Source organism: Trachinotus anak, unplaced genomic scaffold, assembly GCF_046630095.1.
Source record: "Trachinotus anak isolate AG129_WGS33_773 ecotype Australia unplaced genomic scaffold, CSIRO_AGI_Tana_v1 ptg000003l, whole genome shotgun sequence".
NCBI classification, from domain to species: Eukaryota; Metazoa; Chordata; class Actinopteri; order Carangiformes; family Carangidae; genus Trachinotus; species Trachinotus anak.
Genome location: NW_027273854.1, coordinates 3559797 through 3579068, shown reverse-complemented (window position 1 = coordinate 3579068; position 19272 = coordinate 3559797). Strand labels below are relative to the sequence as shown.

The 19272-nt window shown below is 40.9% G+C and overlaps 1 protein-coding gene and 1 long non-coding RNA gene across 4 annotated transcripts; one reads left to right on the top strand and one right to left on the bottom strand.

The window, feature by feature from the left end:
• Positions 1-1590: 1590 nt before the first annotated feature.
• On the bottom strand, positions 1591-15220 carry kmt5c (lysine methyltransferase 5C). 3 transcript variants are annotated; one of them, XM_071466874.1, is made up of 9 exons: positions 14874-15220; positions 14307-14439; positions 13123-13288; positions 12844-12953; positions 12543-12706; positions 11104-11123; positions 10698-10834; positions 10385-10557; positions 1591-8668 (listed from the first exon to the last, which is right to left on the bottom strand). In XM_071466874.1, the coding sequence occupies exons 2-9, from the start codon at positions 14417-14419 to the stop codon at positions 3252-3254; spliced, it is 6300 nt and encodes a 2099-aa protein (XP_071322975.1). In that variant the 5' UTR covers positions 14420-14439; positions 14874-15220; the 3' UTR covers positions 1591-3251. The 3 variants fall into 3 exon arrangements, with proteins under 3 accessions (XP_071322975.1, XP_071322984.1, XP_071322994.1); XM_071466883.1 differs by having other exon boundaries at positions 10397-10557; XM_071466893.1 differs by lacking the exons at positions 12543-12706; positions 12844-12953; positions 13123-13288; positions 14307-14439; positions 14874-15220 and adding an exon at positions 11695-12525.
• LOC139611893 (uncharacterized) lies at positions 14449-17842 on the top strand. The gene is made up of 2 exons (XR_011686375.1): positions 14449-14857; positions 17259-17842. It is a non-coding gene; the product is annotated as an uncharacterized lncRNA (long non-coding RNA).
• Positions 17843-19272: the final 1430 nt, after the last annotated feature.

Below are 19272 nucleotides of genomic sequence, written 5' to 3'. Positions count from 1 at the left end.
TGGTAAAGTCCAGTTGAATGTATTGCCTTTATATACTGCAGAGCAGCCTAACTTATATTACAACATAATTCATTAGTTGTTATATTTTTTGCACTAATAATCTGAATCTGCAAAGTAACTAGTGTCAGATTAATGTACAAAAAGTATGAAATGGAAATACTCAAGTACCTTAAAACTGCACTGAAGTACAGTACTGGAGTGAATGTACTTGCTGCTTTTTAATAGTTTCTTAAACTAGAGTCAGGCGGAACTGCAGGAGACAAAATTTGAGAACAACATGAAAGGGAGACTATAGTATTCAGATTCTTAATTTCAAGAATCTGAATTATAGATGAAAAAGTAGTTGATTAACAGTCTATTGAGTGATTTTAATCACTCAATAGACTGTTAATCAGCAAGTATTTTGATAAATGCGTCATTGTTTCAATCACATTTCCTGGTTCCAAATGCGCAGTTCTGAGGATCTGATGCTTTTTTTTTTTAAAGCAAATATATATTGTAGATACTATCGTAAAACTGCAGAAACAATACAGTGTAAAGAATTAGATTTTTTTTTTATCCCGTACATTGTTGTGCAGATGATCATCACTGCCACTAGATGTCGCACTGCAGCACCAGCGGCGGCACCTCCGGCCTCCGATCCTCCCTGTCCGCTCCCCTCACGTTTTCTCTCCGCAAGGTGTCGCGAAGCCGAGTGAAAAATGAAAAGTTTACACACAAGGAGAAACACAACTGAATAAAGTTACCCGCTGTACAGTAGAGTCAACAAAAACAATCCAGCCACCACGGTTAGCTTCGTGCTAGCATTGTCGTAATATGCTCCACAGCGATGCTAGCATTAAACCGGCTAGCGATAGCAACATTTGACGAGAAAATTCATGAATTAGCTTTTTAAGTTAGTTACCTCATGAAAGACATGCATCATTATGTAGCATCGAGTTACTTACACATGGAGGAGAAGAAAAGCCAGTTCTGAGTCAACATGGACCCTTTCAGCAGCCTGTAGCGTTCTCCGCAGACCAGCAGCTCCGTGCTCAGACTGGGAAAGAAATTCATCTTTGGTCTAACGGTTGGAATCGGTCACGGGAATGACCCCGATGGCCTCAGGTGAAATCTAAAGAACTTTACTAATGATAAGGTGGTCCACCGTCTGACGGGGCTTTCAGCAGATTCTCCCCACGGCCAGTCCGCCTGAGCTCTTTCTTTGTCAAAGGCCTTTTTAGATGGAAAAACAGTTTCTACTGCAAGGTCACTTCATCCTGGATGCTGCCTGCAGCACTGTGCCATCTCACCTGTGGGCGGTCACCGTGTCTTTATAAATGTGGGGAGGGCCAGCAGTTTAAAAGGAATGACTCACATGCACTAACATGCACACGCCACCATCCCACATACCAAAACAAAGAAGAGAAAAGCTCAACGTATATGAAGACGGGTGACTTCTGTCTCTTCTGCATTCTCAGGGCGTTATTACCCCACAACAATTCTGCAGACAATAGTTGTTTGCTGTTGTAATACTGTTTAAAATCTGATTTACAGAACATTGACATATTTAAAAGATTTTTTTTCAAATAACGAGTCAAAGAGAGGAAATACAAAAAAAGAATTACGTGACTTTAATGATATAGGCTACATTTGTACATTTCTACAGCAGACTTTCAGTAAGACTAACTGCCAATTAGAAAAAAAACATTTTACCTGTAACAACTGAAAAAACTGGATAAGATGTCAAAGGCTTTGAAATTAAATACTTGTTGTAAATATTCAGTTCAGTATTTTGTCCCATTAAATAATAATAAAAACATTTAATAGTTTTAACAATCAATGTGAAATATAAATTACATTAAAGCACCATTTCAAGAATGAGGATATTAAAATAAATAATTGGCCTTTCAATATCAAGACAGTACATTTTCATGGTATTAATGTAAGGCTGTGCAGTCACACTGAACACTCCTGCCCAAGGATATCAAATGGGTTCAACGTACAAATCATCATGAGAGGAATGCTCACCTGGCTTCAACAATGAACAGCAAATAACTCTGGTTACAATATGAACACCTACGAATGTGTAGCTCCATCATCAGTAATTATTGTAGGTGATACACAACTAATCCATCTTTTCATTCCTTAGGAAAAAAATGACCAAATAAATGACACAAGTGAGTTAATCTGTGAAACGATTGTCACTTTTTGTGATGCAACGTGCTAATATTTGAATGTTTCTCTTATATTTCCAATTGGGAGGGCTCCCATTACAAAGATCTCTTGTACCAACCCATTATTAAGCCCAACTGGTCTGGAAAGACATATTGCAGTTTCTCCCACTCACTCATCCACAAGGATACTCAACACAGCAGCTTTGAAAAGCTGCAATTCACATCACGTCTTCACCCAGAAGAGTTATCCTAGAATATATATCGTTTTAGGTCTGGAAATAATTTTTACTGTACACTGTTCATGCACGAGCCTTTCATATATGCACTACTGACTAATGACCTTACTTAAATCTGGCAGAGCAACAGTCATACGATCAGGTACGACAACACACCTTACTTTGATCCCTCAAGACCTGCCTGCCAAATGCATGCACACACTCACACAAGAGTTACACACACACACACACACACACACACACACACACACACACACACACACACACACACACACAAAGTGAGAAAAGAGCTTACTGTGAGTATAAAAAATGAGGGTAGACTGTTTCATCAGGTGCTTCAAAAAGTCACAAGAACATATCAAAGACTGAGGCACAAAGCTGCCTTTTTAAAACCCACCAATACAAGTACCAGCAACCAAGGATGGTGCTTCTGTTTCTACTGCCATACATGGTATAGAAAAATTCATCAACTATGTTACAGTACAGTAAGAGGGCTTTCAGTGTTTACAGGGCCTGTAGGTTCAAACTCCTTGTCACAAATATATGTAATGCTTTCTTTTCTTAAATTTGGTTTTCTCAGCAAATTTGTAGTGGCTATTTCATTTTTAAAAACTCATACAGCAGCTAAAAACACACTGACACGCCCGCTTCACATAAAACCCTGTACAAGTTATTCATATTCATACATTAACAGTCCGTTAAGGTAATGATTTAGAAAAATGTCAATCAGTCAGTGGGCTTTAATAACCGGTAGACTATGAATTACCATGTTTACAAAAACATTTTGTGGCAGATACTGTATAATCCCCTTTCAGCAAAACAATGTCCAAATGTATGCAGGGACTCTGGCGGGTACAAATCAATCCGAGTACTGGAGATCTAAGTCTACTGTGCCGTCTGTCACCACTAACCTCACCCTCTTGGGTTTTGATGCACCCATGGAGTGAGATGTTGGAACAGGTCCATAGTGTGGTGCGCCTTGGTGTTCCCCAGGCTGGCACTGTTGCTGCATGTCCTTCCTGCAGTGTTCGTCCTGACCCCTCAGCCCTGAAAATCCACCCAAGGAAAAAGACGCTTGGTTTGAAAGCTGGGGTCCGCAGGGCTCCAGAACCAGCCGCCCTTGTGTGCCTGAAGGTTCCATCAGGCAGTGGTAGGTGTAGTTTGTCGAGCTGAGTCCTGGGTAACCGTCAGCCCCATCCCTGAGACCCAGGGTCAATGAATGATCTCCACTGAAGTTTAGTACATAAGGAGGACCTTGACAGCCGTAGGGGAAAGAGGCTGTGGAGGGCTGGCTCTTGTTTGCTGGTGCTGGCGTACCAGGAGGTGTACTGTGGACCACTTGGGGGCTGTTGTGCTGAGACATGGGCGAAAGAGATGGGCCAAAGCTGAAATCAAAAGGGTCTTGCTGAGTGTAACACGGCTGGTGTTTGTCTGAGGTCGACGGAGTGGATTTATCATGTTTCAGACTCCTGTTGTCTGGTGATGAATAACCGTCAGACACTTTGCTAGGAAAGAAGAAGGGTCTTGGCAGCGCAGAAAAGTTTTTGTACGACATGTTGGTTTCTCCACTTTCATGTTTATCAGATGGCATCTTATTTTTACTAAAAGACTGAGGGAAGTTGATTTTATTGAAATGTGGGCTGGACCTGTTGGGGTTGTTGGACGAACCAAGAAGGTTGATATCTTTTCCAAACCCTTGAACAGACATGTTGCCTTTATGATGACCCTCTATATTAAGTTTGAGACTCTGCTGGGTCTTCTCAGTAGCACCAGATTTTGTACCAAGTGTTCTGGACGCAACAGTCGGGCTGCCAGCAGCCATGGTGTTTTTACAAGGTGCACTATACAAGTTCTGACTCTGGTTTCCCCCCTGAAACTTGAGCACCCTTTGAATAACTGTAGAGGTTTTCTCATGGAAGTTAAATGGATTGTCTGGAGGATTGGGAGTTTTCACAGTGAAGAGCTGAGGAGTGAGGAATTTGTTAGACATTTGAGATGATGGGACAGCCTTTGTCAAGCTACTCTGAGACAGTCCTCTAACTGTGTTTGGCTGACTACTACTTGAAAAAGACTGAGATTTATTAGGAATGGTCATACGATGGAAGGGGCCCTGGGTTTTAAGGTTAGTCTGGGATTTTAACTGGCTGGTGCTCGGCTTGATGTTGATGAAGGGCTGGGTTAAAGTAACAGGATTTTGAGATGTAACAGGAGATGATGTGCCAAACAACCGAGGCTTCCCGACTACAGGCACAGACTGAGTTCTGAGGTCTTCTCTGGACACCCTCATGCCTGGATTTTTACTGATACTTCGATCCTTAGCAGTAAAGTCAGAGTTGCTGAGAGCTGAAAAACTGAAACTGGGGTTGGGTGGGTTTCTGTCTTTGGAGGAATCCTTCACTTCACATTCCAGAGGAACAGAGTCACTTTTGGAAGAAATTAAACCTGGAAAAAACTGCAGATCCTCACTGGTAAAGTTGTTCCCTGGACTGGGAGGGCCAAGGTATGGCGTCTCTGTAGTCCATGTATCAGATGGGCTGTGAGAGAGGGGGCTGCTGAAAGGATCTGTGGGTGGATCCAGTGAGCACAGATCTGATGGAGAGGATGGAAGTATGTTCTGTGGCTGATAATACCCCTCAAAGTTGAGACACTGAAAGTCCAGAATATCATCGCAGCAGTTTGTGAAGCTTGGCTCACCGGAAAGCATGTTATCTGCACTTGTGAATGGAGGAAACTGGGACGGGGGCTGGATGACAGAATTAGTAGCACTGGAACTGGTTGTTGGCTTTTCCAAAGTCTGGGACGAACACAAGCCTTCGGAGAGCCTGGAGAGACTGTTGTCAATTTGTTGAAGAGTCTGACTAAGACAAGTGGTAGGTGTTTCCACAAGCCCACACTTTCGTGATCTCTCCATTTTGTGCCTCTGTTTCCTTCCTCCGCTGTTCATCTCTGGCCTTTCAGCAATTCTTTCTGCAGCCGAGGATGTAATTTCAGATTTATTGTCATTAAGAGGGGAAGACAGAGACAGTGGTGACAGAGACAAAGAAAATGGTGGCGGCTCTGTTTTCAGAGAGGCTGAGTTGTTGTTTGCTCTCTGAGAGGATGGACACTCTTCTTTGAGCTTGCTTAACTCAAGATAGTCTTTCTTTTGTTTCCCTAAAATGTGACCTTTTATTTCTTTCTTAACTATGGGCTCCACTTTAAACTCAGTCTGTATGAGGTCCTCTTTGCTGTCAACCTCCCAGATATCTTCCGTCTTTCTGCGAAGTTTAATTATTGGCAACGGAAAACCATTTGAATCCAATTCGGGATCCTGTTTCCGTTGTGACCCGTTGCCAAACAGGCAACAATTATTTACAAAACGATCTTCAATTTTCGTTTCTTGGCCTACAGCTGTCAAAGGCTCCCTGTCATTTTTCTGACACTCCATTTTTTCTGGGAGCTGCTTGACTCCAACCAGAGGTTTCTTATCAAGCTTCTCTTTAACATCTGCTTTGTCATTGGTGGATTCACTGGTTTCACTTGCATTTTCACCATTTTTACTGTCTTGGTCTTCGTCTAATTTTGTGTCTGAGGGCAAATTTAAGGTTTGCTTTTTACACAGCCTCTGCCCTCTTCTTTTCAAACGATGCAATCTGGTCTTTGACTTCTTACTAGCCTGCACATGAGCCTGTGCTGCCTCCATCTCCATGTTTAAAACTGATACAGAATCCATGATGGCTTTAAAAGGGTCACATGACATCAAATCATCTCCCTTTTCTGTTTTTAACGCCATATTTCCAATTCCTGCACTTTGCATCTCCCATACCCTCCCTCTCCTCCTTTTGAAAAGAATCTTAAAATTAAGGCTGGGTTTTGTCTCCTCCAAATCACTTTGTTCCCTTAACGTTTCCACCTCATCTTTTTTTTCAGATTTATTTGGAGTCGGATTATTGCTGCTATTCTCTTGGGTTACAGAAAGATCCTCAGCTTGTTTGCTCTCTCCAAGCTTATCCCTCTCTAGTGTCTGAGCTTTGTCTTGCTCATCTTGCCTGTCTAGTTTACACTTTCGGACTTGCCTCAATAAAGAGGCTCGCTGAACTTCATTAGCTCTGGGCCGAAGCACTCTGTTAAAGGAGTTTTGTTTTGTGATCCTTTTGGTGTTTAACTTCTGGAGTTCTGTTCCTCTTAGTCTCGCTTTACTATCTCTTTTCACCTTGCTACTCTCCCCTGAACACTGGGTAAGCTCCTGCTTCAGCACTGCAGACGAATTTAACTCAGTGGCTTCTTTAGATGCTTGATCTGAAGCAGAATTCAAACCTTGTTCAGACTCGATTTCCACAGAACTGCGAAAGGTACGTTTTTTCAGAGGTATGTTGGATTGTGTGTGTGCCTGCGAATTGGTGTCTGGATGCACCTTATTCGTAGCTTTTGCTGTAATGAGTGACTTATGAGGTAGTGGGCTGAGGCAGGTGGCCAGTGGGTCTTTATGCCTCTGTGCTGACTGAAGCTGCAAACTATCCTCACTTTGTTCAGTCCTTAATGTAGCTGCAACTTCTTTGCTTAAGTTTCCCTTAGTGCTTTGCTTATCTTCTGCTTTTGTTTTTGCTGCTCTGGGCCTCAGCTTTCGTCTTTTCATAATGCTCCTTTGTGCTGAACAGTGGTACCTGCCTCCATTTATTTCAGTCTGCTCTGCTTCCTCCTCAGCACTTTGCATTTCTGTAGAGGCCGAGGTAGAAAACCCTTTTCCTACAATATCTTCCTGTAATCTCTTACCTATTAAGGGTTTATCTTTTCTTAAGATATCAGAAAGCAGAACCTTCGCCTGCTTTATGACAATATCTTCTCCGTGTCTACTTACTAGCTGTTTACTCACACTTGTAGCCATTGGTTCTGATATTGTAACAACTCCGTCCTCCTTACATGCACGCCTGACTTTATTTTTAACACACTGGGTGTTATTTTGCCCTGTAGTTTTTTCACTGGACACTATTTTGCATTCAGACTCTTTCACCTCATCCAGGGCTATGTTACCTTTATCTTCCGTAGCTGCAGCATTTTTCTTTTCTTTCTCCCCTTCAATTTTGCCTTTTACCACATCCTGCTGCTCCCTTTGTAAACAAACTGTTTCTTCTTCTGACACCGTTTGTATCTCAATAACCTTGTCGTTCTCCCTTTTCTCACTGTGGCATAAATCACCCACAGCTTCACCTGCGTGTCTCTTCCTCACATTGACATTATCGATGGCCTTGAAAAACATTTCCCTCACCCCTCTGTTACCTTCAGCTGTGCAGCTCTCTGATTCTCCTCCCTGCCTCTGCTGAGATCTGGACACTCTCTTTTCTGACTGTACTGTCAGAGGCACCGCTTTAGGGCACTGGCTCTGCCTGCCCCTTCCTTTTATCTCCACTCTTGCTTTCCTGTCTTCAGTCATCTTTTCTGCTTCTACACTTTGTGGCAACGACAACCTCGTTAGGTTGACTCTAAGGTATTGCTTCAGTGATATCAATGGATTGTCCCCATCTTTCTTCAATCCATCCGTGACACTTTGACAAACTTGTAACAGGGATGGAGGTCTGATGGTCTTGTGCATCGTTTTCTCAGCAGCTGGATTTTCGGCCACATCGATGACGCAGGATACAACGCTGCTGCACTTGTTGCTTTGACTTTCTACGATTGCTTTCCCGATCTTCTCTTGTCTTATTGCACTGCAGGTTTTGTCGTTCTCACCAGGACGACAAACTGCCGTAGTGTTAGTTGTGTTACTGGACCCTGTTTCATGTGCGAGCATGGTTTGAACCATGCTCCTTGTTCTTGAAGAGGTCCTCATGTGGACTGCCTGCTTGTCCACCACTTTGACCGACTTCCCGTTCACTCCAGCACTGTTCACTGCAGGTCTACTCCTCTGATGAACTGACATGGAGGAATTTAGCGTGAAGGGCTTCAGGTTGACCTCACTGCTCTTATCGTCTTCAACAGTGGGATTCAATCTCCTCAGCCCGTTATCTTTGGGCTTCACTTCCTCCAGTTCTTGCAGAAGGGCCCTTTCTTTGCTTTTAGGATCCTTACAGTTGAGTAAGAAATCCACTGAGTGGCGCCGTACTCTGATTGTGACGTCCCTCAGTGTAACCTGGGACAAAAGTGGAACTGTCCTTCGCTGTTTGACTGTGGATGATTTCAGTGGGTGCTTTCCTGACCGTCTGTGCTTCTCTCGTCTCCACTTCTTTGTCTGATTCAGTTTCCTGTTCTTCAAGGCATTTCTCCTCATCTGCTGGGTAAAGGAATTCCTTGAGGGGATGGCTAAAAATGAAAGACAACAACAGAAGAGTAGTTGAACTTAAAGCTGGTCTGCAGAAAAAGCATTTCCTCTGATGATGATGATGATCTAATGTTTTCAACATAAACAGTGCATGAAAATCACGTAGTTAAAACAGTTTAAAAAAAACTGTGAGCTGAGATCTGACTGTGGAGACGCATCAGTGTTGATTTCAAGTATCCACTTCATTAAATGACTTTAAATAATTTTCCATCCTAATTTATCAAGTAATTTACTTGATAGCAGATGGCAGGTAGCCTGTGGTGCTTACAAAGCGTGTGAGGTGCAGAAACTTGTGGGACAAAAATTAACAAATGTGCACAGTGTTAATGCACTAACACTACAGTGTAAAATGTATTAAGCAGCACTGTGAGATATATATATATATATATATATATATATATGGGTTGCTTTATACAAATAAGAGCATAGTCCCTCCTATTGTGTTATTCCACCTTTAGGTTAGTTCTGCTGATCTAATTAAAATTATAGCACCTGCTGTAAAGTAAGAAATTACCTACATATATTATTCAATAACCTTAAATAAATCTAACCAAACCTAATTAAGAGTTTGGATCTAATGCATGTGTGTGTGTGTTGTCTCACTTGTTGTTCATGAAGTTGCTCGTCTGTTTTCAAGGAATAAGTCATCTAATTATTCTAAATCCTACATGGTAAATGTTTTGTTTTGCTGTGGTTACATAAGCAAATAAAGGCTAATTATATAATTATATTATTAAATGGATAATAACAAAAAGCAAATACAAAGTGTTGGAATATTATCAGCAATCTCCTTAAACATATTTACTGAGTCAAAGCAACACAAACATTTTTTCTGGAAAAGGTTCATAAGACCTGTGAGCCTGTTGCTCTCTGCCTCAGTTGAGATTGTATTTCAAACATGTATTTTGACGAGCTCCGGATGACTGCATCCACAGTAATTACAGAGCTATTACACGCTCCCATCTGTTTCCAGAGACTGAGACTAGGTTGTTCATTAACAGCTAAGTGACTGCATTAACTTATCATGTTGCTGCTGGTCTAACATTGTGCAGAGATGTCCACTGGATTCTAGTGATTTTTCCAGCAGGAGATGATGCAATGCTATCTTCAACCTGGGCACAAAAGATTTAAGCTGCCTCATTATCTGTGTGTGTGCTGTCTCCATAGAAATCAGTCCAGCGACATTTTTGGTAACAAACACAACAAAGTAAAAATATAAAAATGTTTTTTGAGCATTTGTACAACAGCACTTCCTCACTCACAGCTGATATTCTTTGGTCTGCAAGCAGATTTCATCTATTGATGTTAAATAAAATCATTTGAGGTGACACAAGCACTAAAAATCTACCTTTATGTCAGAGAGCGGAGCTGATGAAGAAACAGCACAAAGTGTCCTTAATGTTTTTAATTTAATGCTACATTTAACAGCCACTGAACTGAACTATAACGAGCTGTTTTCTTGACATTACTGCTGTATAATTGCATTGTACAAGTAAGATTCCTGTTAGTTGTTTTTGAGTCATTCCTGCGGTGCCGACGGGGCTTTTAGGAAGCCAACAATGCACATCTTCTGTTTGAATCAGCTGACTGTCAGTATTTCGTTAGTAACTTAGCAATTTTATCAGTGCTGTTTTAGGAATTTCTTTTAGCTCTTTATGATTAAAAGATAATTTCAGAGAAAATCCTGAACCGGTTACCTTTGAAGATACCTGAGTGTATTCCTGGTATTATCGGCCTCGTAGGAAAGTGACTCTTCTCTCTGTGATGACGGAGGTATCGTTCTCTCAAGCGGTACTTCTGGCCCACGGGGTCCTTTGTTTCTTCACATTCAGGCTGTTTCCCTCTGTGTCTAAAGTGACCCTCTCCATTCCTACAGAACACATCACATTGAAAAAAAAAAGAGGAAATTTAAGTCAAATGTTTTTTTTGATATCTGATAAACAGGAGCTTCAAATCTGAACAAAAACCAAGCTGTAATACAGACAACGTCTGATCAGATGATGGACACACCTCTCACAGGTGCAGCATTCACACATTTCATTGCCTTCGCCAAAAAAGCTGGCACCATAGTAACAGGTGATCTCCTCCCCAGGTGAGATAGGTCGAATCACTTCAACACAAGCGACGTTCTTCTCACCAGGGACGAACTGGGCGGGTGAAAAAATAAAGAAAAAAACAGAGCAACAGACAAAGACAAAGGTTGGTGGGCCCATGGGATACAACAGCACAGCAGTAAGAAAACTCAGGGGGGCTTTAACTCAGCCTCAGAAATACAGTTTTTAAATGTAAAATTTCACAATGATGAATCTTACTAGATGATGCAAATAAAATGGACGAATTTGTCAGAGTAAAACATTAATAATTTGAATTTGTCAGAACACTTTCGTGCATGTGATAAATGAATATTGCTGATTACCTTACAGTTTGGTTTGCAGTCTTCAGCCCAGACAGACAAAGAGAAAAAAAACACACAGAGATAAAAGATTCAAAGTTATTAATTTAATCACAGCAATAAATGAAGAACTCAACATCTTCTTGATGATTGAACTGAATTTCATTTTGCAAATGCTCACAGGCTGAGCTGATTACCTCTCAAACACTATAATCAAGTCTCTGAGTGGACGGAAAATTAACTCAAACTTCACTGGATCTTTTGCCCAAATTACAATTTTGTTCACACGTGGTCTGAGAAGAGGGAGCGGCTTGTGCTTATCTGTTGTGATACTGTCACATAACTGCTTTCTGTTACATGTTCATTTAATTAGAGATTAATTGATAAATCATTTGGTCTATAAAATGTCAATAAACAGTAAAACAAATCTCCATCACAATTTGCCAGAGCCAACAATAATGTAAATGTTTTGTTGGGCTCTCTGTGCAAAATCCAAAAACATGTATTATCACAGAGGACGATGAATATCTGTAATCAGTGCATTTTTGTTTAAACAATGAAATTATTCAGCAACAATCAAATTATAACCAAGTAATTTCCTGTTGATCCACTAACCTGCTAATCAGCTGATAACACACTGATTCAGTCTCGTCTACAAAAAAAAAAAACATCCTGTACCACCTTCGAATCTCTGCACATTTTCAATGATAAATCTGTGTTTTTGGTCTAAACAACACAACATTCGTTTATCTATGCAAAGCAGATTTTCTCTTTTGACACTACTGCAGCGAACTGTGTAAGAATCAACACAAACTTAAAGACTGAAACAAACCAGGGAACTGCACAAGTCAGACAGGAAGTAAATCTTGTCACCTACAGAAATGAACAAATCTGGTATTTTCTGACACACTTGAATAATTCTCTGTTCAGTGTATCTACTGCATGAAGAAAGAGCAGCATTCAGAAACTGCTGCTGATCCAGCTCTGAAGCACATGTGCTGGGATCAAAAAAATGTTTCTTTCCCAATGTGGATACAGTAATAACATGACATATAAACAGTAATTACTGATCATAAAAATTGCAAATATTTTTGAATATACAACTAATGATTTAATTTCACATTTAAAAAACCCAATCTTATGAGCCTCACAGCCGTAATTATAATAATAATATCAGTCGGTAATCATGCAGCATTAGAAAATAATTTACTAAGACTTAATTGTTGTGTAGTACTAGTGTATGTAATAAAGACCTGTCAATCAATTTTAAAGTGATAACAACGTCAGATCTTGTGTTTTGATTGTGTGTGTTAACTTTTGTTGACATCTGATTACAGACTGCAGCTTAAAAAAATTTAGCTGCTCCTATCAGCTCTGAACATTTTGAACTGGTACAGCTGTTTGTGTGTGTGTGTGTGTGCGTGTGTTGGGAAAGAATGAGTCATGAATGCAAACAAACTCACCATGGTTAATGAAAGCTGCAGGCCCGAGCCAGAGCTGGGCACAGCGTTTGCGTGTGGAATACATCACGCTGAAGTCATTGACTCCTGCCCTCAGCACGGCGCTGTCAGAGGGACTCAGCTCTGCTATGCAGCCCAGCAGGACTTCCACTCGCTCTCCTGCAAACCTGCAGAGCAACAATTCGAGCATCACATGTTTAAATTTCTAAGAAACACAATCCAGGAAATGCAGCTGTAATAGCAGCAATTGTTGTTCAATACACGCTGCCTTGACAAATACAATGCTGAATGCGTGAGTGATTACCAGTGTCTTGTTGAGGTTATCTTTGCTCCATTGGTCTCTGAGGAGTATCTGTCACAGGACTCTATTTTGATACCGCTATCCAACAGGAAGGCACTGAGGTACCGATACACCTGTGGACAACACAGACTGTTTAGATTGTGTTCTAACATTCAAGAGTTGACGGCAGCTTCCGATGAACCTCACACAGATACTAAGAGAGCACAGATGTCACGATACAACATTTTTTAAATGACATCATTTTATATTTACACTGATTTGCAAGTTTAAACATAAGCTTACATGTTGTCTCAGCAGCTCCTGTCGATGGCTTCCCAAAGCATTAAAGTAGTCACCAGCCAGTTCGCCCACCGTCAGCGCCTCAAACGTAGCGTTGAAGTCGTGCGTACGCTGAAATCGCAACAGGGTCTCTTTGAGGTTACCCCATCGCCGGATCTCTGGTGGGGGACTAAAGCAGATAATGGCACACAGGAAAAGCAGAAACAGTCGTGTAACTAAATTTAAACACAGTCTGTGCAAAATTTTGAACCTTGAATTATATCATCATTTTCAGGAGACTGCATTTCTGTATTTCAGGGGAAAAAAAAACAACTTCAAATGAACAAATCTTTTGACAAAAATGACCAATAAATGCTGATTGTTATTATTATGATTAATAGAATTGTTTTTTCTCCACAGAAAATCAATTTATGTCACACTGGCAGGTGGCCATAATGCATTTGAAACAGAAAGCAACAATCACAACAAAGTTAAATGATGATGATGACGATGATGATAATAATAGCTGTTTACTTGTGAATAGGCATGTCTTGCATGAGCATCTGGTTTGTTTTCCCTTCAGTCAAAGTTTTAATAGCTATCACAGTATGTGTTGTGCATCTGCTGTGCAGCACTAAGCAGCACAACAGCTTCCAGCACAACTACTTTAACTGTAAATGGGAGTGGACAGTGTACAGGACCTGTGCTGAACAACAGATCAGTGCTTTGAACAGATACAGGACAGTAAAACACTGCTGTTTCATTCTACACACTACCAGTGTCCACATAACAAATGATTAACTTTAACTATAGACAATCTCTGTGTCATTACATGCCTACATGCCCCAGATAACACACACTCAGTTGGCAGTTTATTAGGTACACCTAGCTAAAACTAATGCTGTCTAATATAACACTCTTTCAATAAAGCTTCCCTTTATGACGTTATAATGTTCAGTTTTTATTTTTAATGCTTAAGAGGTGTTCATTCAACTTTCTTATCATTTTGGAAGCTGCAGAAGCGCTGCTGAACTATATGAACTGTTCAAGTGTACCTAATAAACTGCTAACAGCAAGCCTGAACAGAGAGAGCAACAACTGCATTCATGTTGAAACCGGTCTGAAGTGATTACAAAACATTTAATGAAAACCCAATGTGATCCAGAGTGAGCTACAGGGCCGTGGTGCAGTTTGACTGGACAGCTTACCTGATGTTCATTTTGTGGGTGCTGAAGCCCAGCAGGGGGTCCAGCACCAAGCGGGTGGCCAGGTCATCGGTCTCACACAGCTCCTTCACACTCATTCTAGTGCATCCGTCCATTGCCTCCCACCATCAGCATGCTGCAATCATAGTGTCAAAGTAACGCTATGACAACAACAACAACAACAACAACAAACTACAATCATCTGCGAGTTGTACACATCTGCAGATGCAGTATGCAAATCACCAAACCTCGAGTCACTTGCTCGCTTGCTAAAGTAACGCGAGTCTGCTACGCTTGCAGTGACCAGTGAAACATAACGGTATGCCTTGAGTTAGGAATGTGCTAGCCTCCATAGCAAATTAGCTTAGCATGTATGCTTGCAGTGGAAATCGCTGGGTTATCGGCTGAGGAGTGAGGAAGCTAACATGGTAGTGCCAGCGGTCTGCGGCTAACTGACTGACTACATGACTGCATCCCAGCGCTAATGAAATCCAATTGCTGAGAGCCGAACTGCGAAGCAAGACGCTGTTCCCGCGGTGCATACTGGACAAGAGGTATTCAAAAACATACCTGGGAGTCTTTTGTAGCCAACGAAAGTATCGTCAGACAGACAATTTATCGCAAGCTGCTCGCTTGCTCTGATTCCCGAACGCCTAGCAGGGAAAGTTAGCCTAGCAGCATAACCACCTAGCTTTCCGCTAGCCCGTCCAGCCGCATACGAAGATGGAGTCTCCCCGTCACTTCTGGAATTTGCTGGTTTGCAGACGATTGCAAACCCCAGCCTGGATGTCAAAGGGCGGGACTGCACCGCAAACGATGTCAAACGAGCGTAAAGTGTGTACGTTATGTAGCTAGCTAACTAGCTTTGCAAAAAGGTTCGTCTAATAGCAAAAGTTGATGAACGACGTCCGGTGCAACCGAACTATCGTCGTTGGCCACGCCCACTCGATGCGCTATTCGCTGAGGTCAAGGCCAATTTTACAAATGAGTGTTTGCAGCTCTGTGATTGGTCAGGCCTTCTCATGGGTGGGACAACCGCCGGGTTGGTTTTCTCTGTTGATAACAGCAGAGGTGAGGATTTCCTCAGGTACGCGGCTCGGTTGGGAAGCGCTTCATAAAACCGCTCAGTAAACAAGAGAGGTGTTCTCAACCAACACCGCGACCTGCCTGCTGCCTTACGACGGAAAGGCCTCATATTTAACATCTGTAGTGTAAATTAGGTTGAGATTATTAACAACCGTTTTTATTTGTATTAAATTATAATTAGGTAGTACTGGTGTTTCAGAGAGGTACACATGAATTTCGGTTTAGACAATTTGTCATAATTAAGAAAAAAATTGCTGTGATAAAGGATTAATCAAGATATTTTATTATAAACCAGTTGTAGGATTCCTAGGTGATAGGAATTCAAGATGCATAGCTGAAGTTAAAGGTTTTATTTATGGCCACAAAGAATTTAATAAATTAAAGTTAGACAGCCAGCATCTTGTACATTTTTCAACTGATAATTTTTCAAAATGTGAGCCTGTTTTTGAAATATAACTACATATCATGTGTACAAAGCATTAGAGCGCCCACAACCATTAATGAGATATTTAGTGTTCTAGCATTAGTCTGTGTATTAACAGTCCTGCCAATTATTTTGAGTAGCAAAATGTTCAAATCTTGTATGATGGCTTTTGGTGGAGCAGCTACACTTCTGTTTACATTTGGATTAACTTTAAGACTACATTATGTCCGGCAGTGTTGGAAATGTACATAGTGCACACCTTACTGTGTTTGAGTAAGAAATTCACCTTTAGATCTAGGTTCAGAGCCACTTAGATTCTTTCAGCGTTGATTTATTCCTTTTTGTTAATAATTAGGGGAAATGTTTTCTCAAAGAATTTTTAGAATTCATTTTCTAAGTGTTTGCTTTACCACTATAGACTCTATTTTAATACATATAAAATAATATAAATATATACATTAATTTAATCAAACTGTTAGAGAAAGAGAGAGAGAGAGGTTGAACATTTGGATTTTGACCAACAACTTATCTGGAGAGTTGAAATGTCTTGGAAATCAAGACGCCCCTTGCACCCATTACCAGCAGCAGCAGCAGCCTGGACAGGTTTCAACTGGTAAACAAGCCAAAGTGGTGCTGCTGCATATTTTACAGGGCGTCAAAGTGTTCAAGCTCCCAGCAACTTCAATCTCCAGGGACTTAAAGGGGAAAGCACCCATCTCTCTGTCACCACAGAGGCACAACCTGCCGTGTTTTATACTGCTGAAGGAATTCACCACAGATAATAACGGTCCAGTTTATACAGGTAACAATGTATAACAATGAGTCTTTCACCTCCTTGGAGCAAAAGGTGCTTCCTCAAGGACCCTTACCACAGCAAACACATCGCCACTGTCTATCAATTCTAGATAAATGTTTTTTTACATGTTCACACTTTCCCAGCTCATGTAGATATTTGTATTTTTTACTCCTGTTGGCGATAAGGTGTTCGGAGCTTGCAGTTGCAGATCTGTGCACAGTTGCTGTCTGGTGAAGAATCATACATGAGTCTGATTCATAAATCAGCAGGATGATGTACGAGCTGACAGGCGGTGACTTCACAGCAGAGGAATGTGAGGCAGCACCAACGTTGACTGTTGTTGCTCCATCAGATGCTTCATCAGAAACTGCTGCTCTTTGATATCATAGCTTCCATTTAGTGTCCTAACATAGCAAAGACAATTCACAGAGGTCATGCATTCATGTCAATATTGCTCTTAATGCCGGAGCCCAAACGTACAATTTGTAACTATATTTGTTATCACTTGTCTCATGAATACATAAAACTGGTGAAGCGCTGCATAAAATGAAATAGAGATTTTTTTTTTTGGCTTTATATCATTCTAGAGCAATTGTTTTGGCTCATTGCCTCTGAGAGTTTCTCACAGCATTTATGCTTTTATACCCAGTGACAGGAAACCGTAAAAGATAAGCAAAAGGAAAGAGATAAAGACTGCAGAGACAGGCACAGAGACGGAGGCTCACTGTGCCGCCCGACTCCAGCTCCAGCTCCAGCAACAATTTCATATCAGGAGAGGAAGGAAGAGGCTGGCACCATGAATGGAGAAAGACTGTGCTGCCTGTTGATGTCTTTTTCTTTTCTTCATAAACCAATTCACACTGAATATTGAACATGAATTGACAGACTCTTCTGACTCTTTCTGATTTGTGCGCTGTCTGAGCCAGGTGACACACACACTGTCGGACAGTTGAGGCCTCTGCTAAAGAAGAGGATAAAAGCGTCTTGAGGCAGAAATACTGTGAAAGAATTACTATACTCGCAGTGATGCTGAAGAACCAGTCCTTCCCAACTGGTGATTTTGCAGCTTTCACTTTTGAAGTGAAAGTGAAATGTTACATTCAGTATTTCGTCACATCTGAAAAGAAAACCAGACACAAATATACAAATTCTATGTTTTATTTCTACCTTGTAACAGAGACAATTTGTGATTGATTCGAAAACAAATGAAAAACAAATAAAAAATACTGTTAATTTCTGTCGTTTCTTTTTTTCTTAATTGTAATAATCTAATAATTTCAGATCTACCCAGCGACAGTGCGTGGTGCAAAACATCCCTGATTGATTAAAAACACTAAGAAGCTCGCAGTATCTAGCATTAAATTTGACATTAAAACAATATGAACCAAAATGTGATTAAAGAGCAGATTCTTAGAGGGAATAACAACGGTAAATATAGAGTAGAACAATTAAAAAAACAAAAAAAAGATTAAGCAGAGGTTTGTACAGCTATGGGAATGGGAATGGAAGAGGCCTTTATTGGACCATTTATTCAGATGACAGAGATCTACAAGCTCCATGTTTTTAATGCTATATTAGTCTCTTAAAAGGAGATCATCTCCACAACATCATAACATTCAAGCCTTGTTTTAACCTTTAATGATCCTACTAGACTTTAAAACCATACATTTCTGTACATTTTCACCATTCTGCACCATATCAGCTTTATCCACAAAAGGTGGATGTGTATCATTTACATATCAAAAGAAATAACCTTCTAAACAACAGATCACTCTGATCATTGTTCCTCCAGTGGACTAACCAGCCAAGGTCGGGCTCAACTCATTTCAATTTAGCCACTGTGAGTCATCTGACTTGTACACATCCTGGAATGATGGTGTTTATGTGTGTATTTCTGTTAGTATATGAATCTCACCACCGTTTTAATTTAAATATCACTTCCTGAGTTGATCTTACTGGATGTGAATTGAACACGAGCGCACGAGTCCAATGGTGTTTCCTCCACCTGCCTCGCCCCCACACAATACCTGATGCAGTTATGAGTCGCACTATATGCAAATTAGTCTATGTTAGAAAGCGTAGCAGGATTTCTCACGTTTTGATTACTTACATTACTTACATTGTTTTCATTAAAAAGAAGAAGAAAAAGAAAACATTGATTTTCTGAGGTACTGAGTTGAAAACCTCTGGCTGGGTAAATGGAGGGAGAAAGGTGGGGCAGATTCCAGCTTCCCCACCCCTCTGCATGAGTGCGTGCTTAATGCACTGCACTCAACTTGACCAATGTGTTCTGGCTTTGCAGTCTGGAGAGCTGCAGTTGCATGTGTTCATACTTGGACAGAGGGCTGAAGAATGAGGACGGACAGCAGACAAACAAAACCAGACACACCAGTTATGTAATGGGTGTGTGTGTGTGTGTTTGTGGGTTATTAGGAGATGTGCGTGAGAGACCCTGAAACACTGTAGAAATAAATATTGTTTTCACCAGTTGCAACAGCCTGTGCTGAACTATGGACTGCTTTCACTGGGAACACCCTGTATGCCAGCTGAACTTAATACACAGTAAAGGGGATAAAAAATGGTCATCGTGTGACATGAAGTGGTAAAAACACATTTTTCCTACTAAAATAAACCAAACAAAAAAAAAAAAAAAAAAACAAATA